This window comes from Bubalus kerabau, chromosome 3 (assembly GCF_029407905.1).
Source record: "Bubalus kerabau isolate K-KA32 ecotype Philippines breed swamp buffalo chromosome 3, PCC_UOA_SB_1v2, whole genome shotgun sequence".
Taxonomy (NCBI): Eukaryota; Metazoa; Chordata; class Mammalia; order Artiodactyla; family Bovidae; genus Bubalus; species Bubalus kerabau.
The window spans coordinates 126,918,131-126,933,582 of NC_073626.1; the positions used below are offsets into that span (position 1 = coordinate 126,918,131).

A 15,452-nucleotide genomic window follows, 5' to 3' on the forward strand; every position below is an offset into this window, starting at 1 on the left:
TAGCACATGCTGAATATCCTTCATGGATAGACATAAGGAGACACCGCATGCTTTTTATGGCTACATAGTCTACCAAATGAAAGTTCTATATTCAATAGATTATTATGGGACAAATGATGGTTATTTGAAAAGTAACAGAGTTGGATTCACCTCATTCTTTACATACAAGAATAAGTTCCAAAGTATGAAACAGTAGGGGGAATTTTTTTCTAAAAAAACAGGTGAATAAAAAAAAATTTTTTTTAATGTTTAAAAAAAGGAATTCCCTGGTGGTCCAGTAGTTAGCACTTGCTCCTTGGAATAAAAGTTATGACCAACCTAGACAGAATATTAAAAAGCAGAGACACTACTTTACCAACAAAGGTCCATCTAATCCAAGCTATGGTTTTTTTCAGTAGTCATGTATGGATGTTTGAGTTGGACTATAAAGAAAGCTAAGCGCCAAAGAACTGATGCTTTTGAACTGTGGTGTTGGAGAAGACTTTTGAGAGTCCCTTGGACTGCAAGGAGATCCAACCAGTCCGTCCTAAAGGAGATCAGTCCTGAATATTCATTGGAAGGACTGATGCTGAAGCTAAAACTCCAATGCTTTGGCCACCTGATGTGAGGAACTGACACATTTGAAAAGACCCTGATGCTGGGAAAGATTGAAGGTGGGAGGAGAAGGGGGTGACAGAGGATGAGATGGTTGGATGGCATCACCGACTCAATAGACATGAGTTTGAGTAAACTCTGGGAGTTGGTGATGGGCAGGGAGGCCTGGCGTGCTGCAATCCATGGGGTCGCAAAGAGTCGGACACGACTGAGCGACTGAACTAAACTGAACTGAACTGCAGGGAAGGAATGGAGACACAGATACAGAGGATGGAATTGTGGACCCAGCGGGAGAAGGAGAGTGGGATGAATGGAGGAAGTAGCATCAGCACATATACACTACCACGTGCAAAACTGATACCTCGTGAGATTTGCTGTACAACATGGGGAGCCCAGCCTGGCCTCTGTGATGACCTAGAGGGGTGGGATGGGGCGAGGAGAGGGAGGCTCAAGCGGTAGGTGATATACGTATAATCATGGCTAGATTGTGTTGTTGTATGGCAGAAAACAAAACATTGTAAAGCAATTTCCCTCCAATTAAAGAATGAATTTTTAAAAATTAAAATAAATTTTAAAAAATTAACAAAAAAGGGAATTCCCTGACAGTCTAGTGGTTAGGACTCAGCACTTTCACTCCATGCCAAAAAAATATTTTTTTCAGAAAAATAATGTAGGTGAATATTAAGATCTTAAAGCGGAGAAGGCCTTTTACCATGTAAAATAAAGAACAAGCAAATGAAACCTAAATGAATAAAATACATGAAAGTGTGGGAAAATATGTCTAACACATTATCCCAAATAAGCAAAGAGCCCATCAGTTAGTTCAGTCACTCAGTTGTGTCTGACTCTTTTCGACCCCATGGACTGCAGCACGCCAGGACTCCTTGTCTATCACCAACTCCTGGAGTTTACACATGGACATCACCAGATGGTCAATACTAAAATCAGACTGATTATATTCTTTGCAGCCAAAGATGGAGAAGCTCTATACAGTCAGCAAAAAGAAGACCAGGATCTGACTGTGGCTCAGATAATGAACTCCTTATTGCCAAATTCAGACTTAAATTGAAGAAAGTACGGAAAACCACTATACCATTCAAGTATGACCTAAATCAAATCTCTTACGATTATACAGTGGAAGTGACAAATAGATTAAAGGGACTAGATCTGACAGAGTGCCTGAAGAACTATGGATGGAGGTTCATGACACTGTACAGGAGACAGGGATCAAGACCATCCCCAAGATAAAGAAAGGCAAAATGGTTGTCTGAGGAGGCCTTACAAATAGCCATGAAAAGAAGAGAAGTGAAAGGCAAAGGAGAAAAGGAAAGATATACCCATTTGAATGCAGAGTTCCAAAGAATAGCAAGGAGAGATAAGAAAGCCTTCCTCAGTGATCAATGCAAAGAAACAGAGGAAAACAACAGAATGGGAAAGACTAGAGATCTCTTCAAGAAAATACCAAGGGAACATTTCATGCAAAGATGGGCACAATAAAGGACAGAAATGGTATGGACCTAACAGAAGCAGAAGATATTAAGAAGAATACACAGAACTATACAAAAAAGATCTTCACAACCCAAATAATCACAATGGTGTGATCACTCACCTAGAGCCAGACATCCTGGAATGTGAAGTCAAGTGGGCCTTAGGAAGCATTACTACGAACAGAGCTAGTGGACGTGATGGAATTCCAGTTGAGCTATTTCAAATCCTAAAAGATGATGCTGTGAAAGTGCTGCACTCAGTATGCCAGCAAATTTGGAAAACTCAGCAGTGGCCACAGGACTGGAAAAGGTCAGTTTTCATTCCAAACCCAAAGAAAGGCAATGCCAAAGAATGCTCAAACTACTGCACAATTGCATTCATCTCACATGCTAGCAAAGTAATGCTCTAAATTCTCCAAGCCAGGCTTCAACAGTAAAACAGGCTTCAACCAGAAAAACATCTACTTCTGCTTTATTGACTATGCCAAAGCCTTTGACTGTGTGGGTCACAACAAACTGGGAAATTCTTCAAGAGATGGGAATACCACATCACCTGATCTGCCTCCTGAGAAATCCATATGCAGGTTAGGAAGCAACAGTTAGAACTGAACATGGAACACAGACTGGTTCCAAATCAGGAAAGGAGTACGTCAAAGAGCCCATACAGATAAATAAAAAATGAATTTAAAAATCCCACTTGAAAAATGAGTATATCTGATGAAAGACAAAAAAGCATGCTGCTGCTGCTGCTAAGTCGCTTCAGTCGTGTCCGATTCTGTGCGACCCCATAGATGGCAGCCCACCAGGCCCCACCGTCCCTGGGATTCTCCAGGCAAGAACACTGGAGTGGGTTGCCATTTCCTCCTCCAATGCATGAAAGTGAAAAGTGAATGTGAAGTCGCTCAGTCATGTCCGACTCTTAGCGACCACATGGACTGCAGCCTACCAGGCTCCTCCGTCCATGGGATTTTCCAGGCAAGAGTACTGGAGTGGGGTGCCCCAAAAAGCATAGAAACAATAAAATCAAACATGAAAAAATATTCAACATCACTGAGGAAGTGAAAATTAAATCAGGCACACCTTACATTTTCCCCACTGATTGTGTGTGTGTGCGCGCTCTGTCACATATGACTCTTTGCAACCCCGTGGACTGTAGCCCGCCAGGCTACTCTGTCCATGGGATTTTCCAGGCAAGAGTACTAGAGCAGTTGCCATTTCCTTCTCCAGGGGATCTTTCCTACCCAGGAATCAAATCTATGTCTCCTGTGTCTCCTGCATTGGCAGGCAGATTCTTTACCAGTGGGAAGCCCTCTACCAAAGGTTAAAAATTATTGGCAAAAGTACAGAAAAATAGACTTTCTTCATTCATTCAGAGAAGTTCTGTGTGCCAGACACTGTATTAGTGAAAGAGATACCCAAGGTCTCTGCCTCAGGAAGTTTATGTTCCCTGTGTGTAGAGATGGAAGAGAGATGATAAAGAAGAAAGTAAACAATAATTCAGATAGTATCATTCATAAAACAACAAATGGGACAGCTCCATTGACTCCACTGCATGCCAATAAGGCAGCATTTATCAAAATGTTGTGCCAGCTAGTCTATTTCTAGATATTGATTCTACAGATATTCTCACTTTTTGTTTAAATATAAAGATATGTGGTACATGGATGATCAATGGAGTGCTGGGTTTAATTATGAAAAAATGGGAACAATCCTAATGTTCCTCAAGAGAACTAATTATACAATATCCATATAATAGATCAGAAAGACCCAGGGGAAGATCAGCTAGTTTGTTTGTTTTTAATGTATCCACGTGGAAAGATTTTGAGGATACATTGTTTGTGGGGGGAGGGGGAATTGCCAAAATAGTATACATAATAAGATCTCTTAAAAAAAAAAGACAAACACATTCCTATAAGTGCATATGTATGTGTACCTATATAATTAGACATACATTGATTAATGTATGACTATAAGATTACACATACATGGTTTAATCTATGACTAAGAAAAATCTGGGAAGTGGAATTATGAGAAGTTATTTACAATACAAATTTCTGTACTGTTTGGCTGTTCTGTTTTACAAGAAATATGTGCTATTTTTATACTCGGCAAAGAATAAGGGAGAAAGCGTTAAAAAATAAAAAGTAATGTATTCAAGGATTATTTGGTTTCCTCAGTTTATATTCCCAAACTTCAGGCTAAAAATTAATCTGTGAAGAAAACTTCAGCTAAGGAAGAAGGATAACAAAGTAACTAATCATTTGCCTCATTCCTTAAATTCAAAGTTACAGACATAATTGGGGAGAGGGGGAAATCTGTGGCTTTCTATTTGCCAGACATTAGTTCTTCACTTAAGTTTCAAGGCAACCCACAAAATGAAACCTGGCTTGATTCCACAGATGAGGAATCTGAGGGTCTTAGAGGCTAAGTGATACCCCTAGAGCAGAAGTTTCCTCACTTCTAGGATCCCAGAAAACAAGACTTCCTGCTGGGGGCTCTTATCTTCTGGCCATTCCCTCAGGTCAGGTGGCTGGAGAGCAGGAGGGATGAGGGTGGGGCAGGAGAAACTGATTATGGGGTTTTGATGCTGTTCCAGGAGGCATTTTTCTCCCGGGCCCATTTGGATCCTTTGCTTCCTGCCCTTCTCCCCTATAAAGCTCATATTCCCTCCCTCAGAGCTGCATCTGGAGTTCCAGGTGGCAGACACAGCTCCTGGAAGCACCAGCCTAGAATCCTGCCTGTGAAGGGGTCCCTAGGAAAACCAAGTGCCTATCCCTTCAGAACTCCCTTGAATATCACATCAATGCTCAACTGCTCCCCAAGCTTGCCTGATTTTGCCACCTCTCTCAGCCTGTAAAAAAAAAAACATTTTAGGAGAATTACTCAAAAGGGAACATCAGGAAGTGCTTTGGGAATTGTAAAGCCTAGGGTCCCCACGTTGCAATTAAAGTACCCCTAACACAACAGCTCACATCATGGAGGAAGGAGTCCAGTATTTTCTGTAATCACAGTTTTAAAGACAGTATTTTAACACTCTGAATAGGAATGTCCCCTGAGGGTTATGTCTATTATTTTGTTGTACAATGAATGAAGAACTAACAGAAAAGTTCAGCAGGGCTTCCTCCTGCCTTTAATCTACCCCAAAGCTACCGTCTTTCAGTTCTAAGGGGTACAATTCTTAGTTCTAGAACCAACCTTATGTTAATCTTTCAATTAGGAAAAAAAAGATTAAAACAGAAAAAAAATAAATTCAAAGTTCCAATGTGATGACCACATTAGCTTTCAAATAGGATAGGGGAAACATATATTCACTTTATTATTAATAATGGTTAATATGCGAATGGCTACTATGTGCTTCCCAGGTGGCACAGTGGTAAAGAATCTTCCTGTCAATGCAGGAGATGAAGGAGAAACAGATTCAATCCCTAGGATCAGGAAGATCCCCTGGAGGAGGAAATGGCAACCAATTCCAGTATTCTTGCCTGGGATATCCCATGGACAGAGGAGTCTGGTGGGTTACAGTCCATGGGGTTCACAAAAAGTCAGACATGACTGAGGACTCACACATGTGCCAGACACTGTTTTCAGTGTTCTTTCTGCATTAACTCATTTTACCTATATAGTAGATGTTTTATTTCCTTCATTTTATATGTGAGGAGTTAGAGGCATTGCGAGGTAAATGACTTGCCCACAAGGGCTACCCAACAGCTCAACCTCAACAAGGCAGTTGGAGACCTTGGCCTTCTGGTCTACCTCTCCAGTCATTCACACTCCTCCTTGGGTTCCAAACCCTGCTGCTACTGCTAAGTCGCTTCAGTCGTGTCCAACTCTGTGCGACCCCATAGACGGCCTCCTACCAGGCTCCTCTGTCCCTGGGATTCTCCAGGCAAGAACACTGGATTGGGCTGCCATTTCCTTCTCCATTGAATCACTTAGAATTCTTCACAAATAGTACGCATAATTGCAACCCACCCTGCCCATTCTTGCCTTTGGACATGGTTTTTCTGTCACTGAACTCTCCTTCCGATGGACAGGAAGTTTTATTCCATGAATGAACATAAGACTCCTGGAAAAATCTATCACTGTATTTAAAATTTAAGAGATGTTTTGGTAGGAAATACCAAAGCTTTTTTCATAACAGGCCATGCTTGCAAACTTGTTCTTATCTCAAAGCCAGAATTCCCTACACAGATTGCCTGAGGTTCTCTTTCTTCTGATCTTCCTGACTCCTCCCCCACCGCCTACTTCATCTCTTCCCTCTGGCTCCAGTCTTCAGGAAAGATGTCTCCACAGTGACCTTTGGCCACTGACAAAGAGGTTGGCCTGGATTTTGTGGACCTCCCTTCAACTGCTATCTATCCCTTCTCATTAGGACTCCATTTCAGAGGAAGAGCACAAACTTTGCTTCTCAAACCATTTTCACTGCATACAAAATTAGTCATTGGGGTTGATGACAGAACACTCACAAGGAACACACCGTATCCAAGTCATGATGTAAGGCAATGGACAGACACTACACTGAGAAATGAGTATCCAGTGATTTAAATGACTTTGTAATTTACAGACCCAGCATCCTTCTTACATGAACAATGCAAAGAAACAGAGGAAAACAATAGAATGGGAAAGACTAGAGATCTCTTCAAGAAAATTAGAGATATCAAGGAAATATTTCATGCAAATATGGGCACAATAAGGAACAGAAATGGCAAGGACCTAACAGAAGCTGAAGTGAATAACAAAAGGTGGCAAGACTATACAGAAGAACTATAAAAAATGGTCTTAATGACCTGGATAACATGATGGTGTGGTCACTCATCTAGAGCCAGACATCCTGCAGTGTTCAGTCAAGTGGGCCTTAGGAAGCATTACTATGAACAAAGCTAGTGGAGATGATGGAATTCCAGCTGATCTATTTAAAATCCTAAAAGATGATGCTATTAAAGTGCTTCATTCATTATGCCAGCAAATTTGGAAAACTCAGCAGTGGCCACAGGACTGGAAAAGGTCAATTTTCATTCCAATCCCAAAGAAGTGCAATGCCAAAGAATGTTCAAACTACCTCAACAATTGCACTCATTTCACATGCTAGCAAGGTAATGCTCAAAATCCTTCAAGCTAGGATCAATAGTAAGTGAACCAAGAACTTCCAGATATACAAGCTGGATTTAGAAAAGGCAGATGAACCAGAGATCAAATTGCCAACATCTGTTGCATCATAGAAAAAGCAAGAGAATTCCAGAAAAACATCTACTTCTGCTTCATTGATTATGCTAAAGCCTTTGTGTGGATCACAACAAACTGGAAAATTCTTAGAGATGGGAATACCAGACCACCTTACCTGCCTCCTGAGAAATCTGTATGCAAGTCAAGAAGCAATAATTAGAACTGGACATGGAACAACGACTGGTTTAAAATTGAGAAAACAGTACATCAAGGCTGTATATTGTCACTCTGCTTATTTACCTTATTTGCAAAGTACATCGTGCAAAATGCAAGGCTAGTCGAATCACAAACTGGAATCAAGATTGCTGGGAGAAATATCAATAACCTCAGATATGCAGATGATACCACTTTAATGGCAGAAACCAAAGCAGAACTAAAGAGCCTCTTGATGAAGGTGAAAGAGGAGAGTGAAAAAGCTGGCTTAAAACTCAACATTCAAAAAAATGAAGATCATGGCATCTGGTCCCATCACTTCATGACAAATAGATGGGTAGAAAATGGAAACAGTGGCAGATTTTATTTTCTTGGGCTCCAAAATCACTGTAGATGGTAACTGCAGTCATGAAACTAAAAGATGCTTGCTCCTTGGAAGAAAAGCTATGACAAACCTAGACAGCGTATTAAAAAGCAGAGACATCATTTTGCCGACAAAGGTCCATAGAGTCAAAGCTATGGTTTTTCCAGTAGTCATGTATGGATATGAGAGTTAGACAATAAAGAAGGCTGAGAGCCGAAGAACTGATGCTTTCAAAATGTGGTGCTGGAGAACACTCTGGAGAGTCCCTTGGACAGCAGGAAGATCCAACCAGTCAATCCTAAAGGAAATCAACCCTGACTATTCATTGGAAGGACTGATGCTGAAGTTGAAACTCCAATACTTTGGCCACCAGATTCGAAGAGTGGACTCACTGGGAAAAAAACCCTAGTGCTGGGAAAGATCTGAGGGCAGGAGTAGAAGCGGGTGATAAAATGTTTGGATGGCATCATCAACTCAATGGTCATGAATCTGAACAAACTCCGGGAGACAGTAAAGGACAGGGAAGCCTGGTGTGTGGCAGTCCATGGGGTCACAAAGAGTTGGACATAACTTAGTGAGTGAATAACAGCAGCTTAGTCACTAAATTGGGTCAGACTCTGGGGACCCCACAGACTGTGACCCACTAGGCTCTTCTGTCCATGGAATTCTCCAGGCAAGAATACTGGAGTGGGTTGCAATTTCCTTCTCCAAGAGATCATCCTGAACCAGGCAGTTTATTGCATTGCAGGCAGATTCTTTACCAATTGAGCCACCAGGGAGTTATGACAATAATATGTCCCAAATAATAACAGAAACTAGTGAAATAATATGCAGACATTTTATTTTTTTTATTCCTTCAACTTTTGTTCTGTACTGGGTAGAATTCTAGCCTGGGAGAAGACAAAGATAAAGGAAATGAAGCCCTTGATGAGCTCAGAAGCTAATGCGGAAGATGAAATTTATTAGATAATCATAATCTAGATGCAGACATTTTAAGTGGTGTTTGAGGTTATAATAGAAAATATTATAAATATTTAATAAAATCAAAAAACAACTTTATAAAGCATACAATCTCATTAAAAAATTTAACTATAGAAGGAAGATTTAATGGCTATAAAAATTTATCTTAAGAATAAGTGATTAAAAATGTCTAAGAGACATATTTTCAAGCTATAATTACTGCAACTAGAAATGGGGCAAGAATCAATGAATATCAGGTATACAGGACAAACATCTATACAAGGCTCTGTTTCTGGACTAGTACTTTAGAATATGGCTTTTCAAATGTTTCAAAGTGTCATTTAAACCAGTGAGACTAAGAGATAAACCAGGTGTCAACTAGTAGGTTAACTATTTAGAAAAATAAATAAACTTAGACTGTTAGATCACATCACAAATTTCCAGTGCAACGTATCAAAGTATAAATCCCACCGGTAAGGCTAGGGAAAAAAAGAAATAAATATATTTTATGCAGTAATAAGCCAAAGTATCACTAAATGACATTATTATTTCCAGAAGACTTCCAAGTGCACTGCAATGTAAAAATTTAGAAACATGAAATTTAGGAAACCACTAAGTTGATTTTGGGGTAGGCAGGCATTCTAAACATAAAAGAAAACTTATTTTAGAAAACTGAGAAGGTTTGATAATATATACTGAAATTCAATATCTACACTGAAAAAAAACCCATGATACATATCTCATACATATATCTAATTACCACAAAATAAATATAATTGTCACATAAATACATATATCACAAAAAATATATATTCTTCACATAGGGTAAGCTGTTACAATCAGTAAGATAGAACCATCCCAGTAAAAAAGTGTGTGAAGAACATGAACATAACTGATGGAGAAATTTAAAAGATCAATAAATATATTTTTAAATATTCAGCCACATTAGCAATGATATAAATGCTAGTTTAAGATTAAATCCTGTTTCACTAATGAGGCAAAAAGCAACAATATCCAATATAAGAGACAGTAAAACATACCCTACTGGCTACCTCGTAAATTGGTACATTCAGCTGAGAAGTCAGTTTGGCAAGATGTAGCAAAAGCCTTACTTAACTCCTTTGAACCAGTAAGTATATCTCTGATTTATATTTATCCAAAATAATAATCAACATTTCACACAAAGACAACTGAAAACTAAGTATTCATACCATGAGACTAGTCCAAGTTAATAGAACTCTGAAATACTATGCAACCATTACAAAAATGTAATCATGGAGCACTTTTAATAACACGAGAAAAGCTCATAAATATAGTAAACAAAGAAAACAGGGCATATATCTGCAGCACTGTAATAATTTTAATTTTACGTATGCAAATATGTAGAAATATGGTTAGCAACGGCTCTCAGGTGAAATTAGAGATTTCAATTTAATTTTTAACTTACTTGCTTTTAAATGATCCAAGTTTCCTATAATGAACATGTATTATATTCTTTTTTTAAAATTTTTATTGGAGTATAGTTGATTTAAGCCATTGTGTTAGTTTCCAGTGTATAGAAAAGTGAATCAGTTATACATATACGTATATCCACTTTTTTTCTTTTAAGATTCCTTTTGCATATAAGCCATTATAGAACAGTGAATAGAGTTCCCTGTGCTATATAGCAGGTTCTGATTAGTTACCTATTTGATGAACATGTATTATTTTCAATAATCGGGAACATATAACTAAAAAAGAAGATCTAAAGTAAATACACCAAATCAACCCCTGGGCAGCTCTTTTTGCCTCTCTTTCAACTTATCTATACTGAGCAAAGGATAACTCCTTTTTAAAAGAGGTAGTGTTGACTGTCAAACATTGCCCAAAGGTGACTGATTAAAGAAAGGAGGGAAGGAGTTGAGGGAAGGTACAGGAGACAGTAAAGGCCTTACAGATAGGGTGGGAAGCAGTGGGAGAGGTGGGCACACTAGACCAGCAGCAGGTCCAGCAGGGCCTCAGACCCCACGACCGGCCAGGAACAAGAACCACCCCAGACCCCAGTGCTCTGTAAACATCACCCAGCTTCTTCATGCGACACTTAGGCAAGAGAGCAGAGGCCCAGGGGAGGACAGCCACTGCTTGAAGGTACATAAGTTGGTAGCATCTGACCTTCCATGAAAGAGAAAGGAAAATGGCCAAAGCCATTCCACAAACAAGCACAGACACACAGAGCTATTCTTCCACCAGCCAGGACACCTGCCATCAGGGGTCACTGGCCTCAGCAGATGGAACATAGATCTCAGGGCCTGAGCCAGGTGCCCTAGAGCTGCCTGAGCCTGGCCTGGGGACCCACAGAGGCCGCTGAGCCACTCACAGGGATAAGCATGCCCATCCCCTGGCCACATCCAGAGGCAGACACAGAGCCATCTGCTAATTCTGAGCTCATTCCTGGCCCAGAAGCGGGAAGGTTGAGCTGTCAGAGGTAAGCCTGATGGCAGGCTGGACTTCCATCCCGCCCCCACCCCATCTGGACTTCCGTTCCCCAAATCAGGGAGTCAAAGTTCTACAGAAAGGAAGCTGCCCATGTAAGATAAATTGTAACCACACTGCTGCCCCCGCCACCACCTCCCTCCAGAAAGCACTGCATCCCCCAGCTCCTTGGCTCTTCCCATTCGAAACGGAAGGGCAATGATTCCACTGAATGCCAGGCCCTCTGAGGTGATCCAGGGAGGAAGGACAATCAACACAGACACATAACCCCACAAAAACCACAAAAAGGTCATCGGTTAGGCCACTGGTCCATGTGTCCTGATAAAGAACATCAGAAATGGAAACTACACTTCACACACCTTAACTCTCTCAAACGTCACAAAATAACACTTCTCATTTTGCACGTGAACACACTGAGGCTCCGAGGGGAAGTCACAGAGCTGGGAAGGGCTGGGATCGGAATGCAAAGTTCAAACCCCGTGCCATTTCTCCCAGGACACGGTGAGCACGCTCGTCCCCATCGCTACAAAGGGCTCCTGCCTGGCACATGTGGAATCCAGCCTTGAGGATGGGCCTTCCCATCACTGATAGGTACAGTTCCAGAAAGGGCGGCTGACCCCGTACACCAAAGGTGCTCACTCTATGTCCAGGAAAGGGCACCAGGTGTGGCCCCAGCAAATAGCAAGTATAACTATGGCCGCCATTCACCGAGCATCATCTGCTCCCTGGAGGGCCCGCATGGAATGTGAAACACTGTTTGGCCTGAGTGAGACACAGCTGATGTGTCCACTTTGGGGGAAGAAAACACTGAGGCTGGGAAGTCTCACAGCTAGGAAACAGATGCCATCTGACGGCAGAAACCCCTTCCCAAACCCCATCTCTCCCACCCTGATGAGGAAACAGGCCCAGATGAGTCATTCAGGTCAACTCCCCACTGCTGGGTGGTACCCTCAGCCCCCAGGCTCCACCCTGGCCCGGAGCTCCAGCACTACCTTGGTTGAGGTAGGTCAAAGTCTCTTCGTGCAGCTTCACAGCTGGGGATGTGGCGGCACACAGCACATACTGCAGGGGCGGCAGGCGGGCCTCGTTCTCGGGGGACAGTTGGGGCTCCTCCTGCTTGAAGATGGGCAGAGCGAGGACGTCGCTGCAACACACAGGTGGGAGGGATCAGGAGCAGGGCCCGCAGAGCCAATGTGCAAAGGCAGGACTAAGCGGCCAACCTCGGGCAGCATCAAGGGCAACGCAGCCCAGCCTAGCGCAGCTAGCAGGTTCAGCTCCCTACACGACGTCACAAATACTCTAAAATGCTTCCCAATGGAAGAGACCAATCCTGGATGATTCTACTTTCACTCCGTGACCTTTGAGAGATTTATTCAGATGTCGCATGGTTTCCATCCACAAGTGTCTGGCTTTTATAACAAGAACTCGAACAAAATATTTTATTTTTCAAATAAACTCTTCTAGCTATTGGTCACATCTCAGACCAAGACAATCCTGTCCTCTAGGCTCTATAAACCATGCAAATACAGAAACTGTCTACTTCACTCATAAAAACCGAGACATACTTCCACACTTCTAAAAAGAAAGGACAGCTGGCCCATAAACCTTATTTTAACGGTCATGTTAATATCTCTTAACTGCAAAACTAGAACAACCGTAGTTTCAATTCAGTTTTCTCATCCAAATGGAAAATACTGAGATGCTCAAAGATTCTTTTCCTCTACCTCTAAACAAAAATTCCCATCAGATCCAAAAAATCAGCTTCACATCAGCCTAGGACTGGAGAACTTATTTCTAGATGTGCTTTTTTAAGTGCATCCCCAAGAAAAAACAAAATCTTTGAGAACATGAATGACTTGCATGCAAGAGGGACTTGGTTAAGCTCTCTGGATTATGAAGAGATTATAGTATGGACACTGGCGCCAAAAAAGGGTCCTGTGCCCTTATCTCCATAAGCCTCCGCCCTCCGAGTGTCCCGGGTGCTGAATCAGATTCACTGACCCCACTTCACTATGTAAACAGCAGAGTCACTGATACAATCTATTCCTCTTACAACACCATACACAAGTATCTAAAACACAAGCCGGGCACATACCCCAGCATGTCAGACCAACTTTCAGAAGGAAATGTCCAGCTGTGGCTCACCTAGGAACCTTCTGTATGGAGGGCCGCCCCTGCCACCACCCACTGCCCTGGGTCCTCCACCTCATGCCTTCCCTTGTCCAGATTGGGGCACATGCCCAGTCTAAGTGGTTATCCAGGAATGGGGGTGAAGCAAAGAGATCTGATTCCCGGGGGATTGCATAATTTCATGTTTGCCCAGACCATGTTAAGTTAATAATCCATGGGCTGCTGCCTTTAAATTAAAAAAAAAAAGGTGGGGGTAGCCAGGGTTGGGGGAAGAGCCATCACTCAACAGTAACTTATTTCAATCCTGGTATCCTTATCTGCTGAGGAATAAAAGTCACCAGAACATCAAACAGAAGTAGGGAAGAAAGGAGTACAGACCACTACCCCAGGAAGGTCGGACAACTTGAAGAAATGCTGCACAGTGACAAGATGACCAAAATTAAATGCACAAACCAAGCAAAAGAATAAGATCTTCTTCACTCTAGGGGGAACAGGGGCATGTTCATGGACCCTCCCCATGGCATCCATCAAGGTCAACCTCTCCAAGTGTAAAAGCCCTGGCTTCCAAGAAGTAACATAAAACAAGAGAGTGTGGACCAAATGAGTCTTTATCCATGGTCCCCATATGACCCCAGAAACCCATATGGCCTTATAGCACCTTTTACCCCAATTCCCAACCACCTCACCAGGATGAATGCAATACCAAACTCTTAAAGTAAGGGCACCTCTAGTTCAAGAGGAGAATTATTCCCTAAAGGGATGACATTTTCGGTGTCCAGGAAGTTTTACATACACTCACTTCTTCACTCAGGGTCACCTTCAAAGTCATTTATAAGGTATGGCAACAAACTGAATCACTACAAACTAAAATTGAGGCAAAATTACAACTAAAATTGCATCCTACGATACAATAAAAATGTATTCCATTGTAGCATTTCGGGTAAGTGAATGGACACAATCTTCTGCCAGAGATTAACATCTGCCCAGTGGGGAATTCCCTGGAGGTACAGTGGTTAAGACTCCTGGCTTCCACTGCAGGGGACTCCAGTTCAATCCCTGGTCAGTGAACTAAAATTCCATATACCACACAATGCAGAAAAAAAAAAATCTGCCTGGTGGGCTTAACACCTCCTCCCAGAGGAGCCTGCCTCTGGTGGATCACCATGGTCTGCTGTGAGACATAAGTCCTTAATTAAAACCCTAGGCTTATGCCATCTCCTACCTCTCTTGCCCATGAATAAAACACAGCAGACATATTACTTATTCCCAACCATTCCTTTGCCTGCTGGAATTGGGCTGTCTTCAGAGAAGACTACTGGACAAATATCTATCAAAGCTAGGATTTCCACACCACCTGTACTGTTAAATCTGAGTTGGAACTTTTGGGGGTCAAAAATAAAATAAAGCAGGCAGGACAGGTCTCTCTGTGGGGTGGTCTGGCCCACGGTTCACTTTCTCTGAGCTCACATCAAATGCCCTTTGGGTTAAATTAGGCACATTTCATAAACTGTGACTAGGATGGAAATAAAGACAGGCTAAAGCTGGTTCAGGCGAGTTCAGAAAGTGAAATGACTGCCCATTAGTACCCAGCCAGCTGCACAACAGGGAAAAACAATCCTCCAGGAACTGAAGCTAACGGGGGTGCCACTTCCTTGAAGGGGACGGGAGAGAGAACTTTGCAAAACAGGCAGGACTTACTTTTCCCTCTGAAGAGCACTAGTCAAATCCCTGCAGAAGAAGAAAGATTTCCATCAAGGGCAATCAACATGCGGGCCTCGGACCCACATACCAAGACCACCTAGTGGCAGAGGGCACCCGGTCCCTCCCGAGCCCCCGCCCGCCCCCGCTGCAGGTCCGCTAGGCGGAGCGCAGGGCCGCGCTCACCGCTCGCTCGCCCCTCGGGCGGACCAAGGACACTGGAGAGGACGCGAGGCTCGGAGAGGGACCCGGGCGGAGAGGGGCAAAGAGCAGGGGACCAGACTTCCCGGGACAGCTCCAGACCGACGGCAGGAAGTTTCCTCTTCGACGCGAGCGGGGAGAGGAGAGACGCAGAGGTGGAAAGACCCCGG

General features: G+C 42.6%; 1 protein-coding gene across 5 annotated transcripts in view; it reads right to left on the minus strand.

Moving 5' to 3' along the window:
• TFCP2L1 (transcription factor CP2 like 1) overlaps positions 1-15,452 on the minus strand; it is a 68,408-nt gene that overhangs the window by 52,480 nt on the left and 476 nt on the right. For 4 of the 5 annotated variants that reach the window (XR_008712025.1, XR_008712024.1, XM_055572921.1 and 1 more), the window contains exons 2-3: positions 15,082-15,111; positions 12,246-12,397 (exon numbers count right to left, since the gene is read on the minus strand). Coding sequence is in view for 3 of the 5 variants with exons in the window: in XM_055572921.1 (XP_055428896.1) it covers positions 12,246-12,397; positions 15,082-15,111 (182 nt within the window). In the remaining 2 variants the exon portion in view is untranslated. The remainder of the gene's footprint in view (positions 1-12,245; positions 12,398-15,081; positions 15,112-15,452) is intronic. The other variant, XM_055572922.1, reaches the window with a different exon arrangement.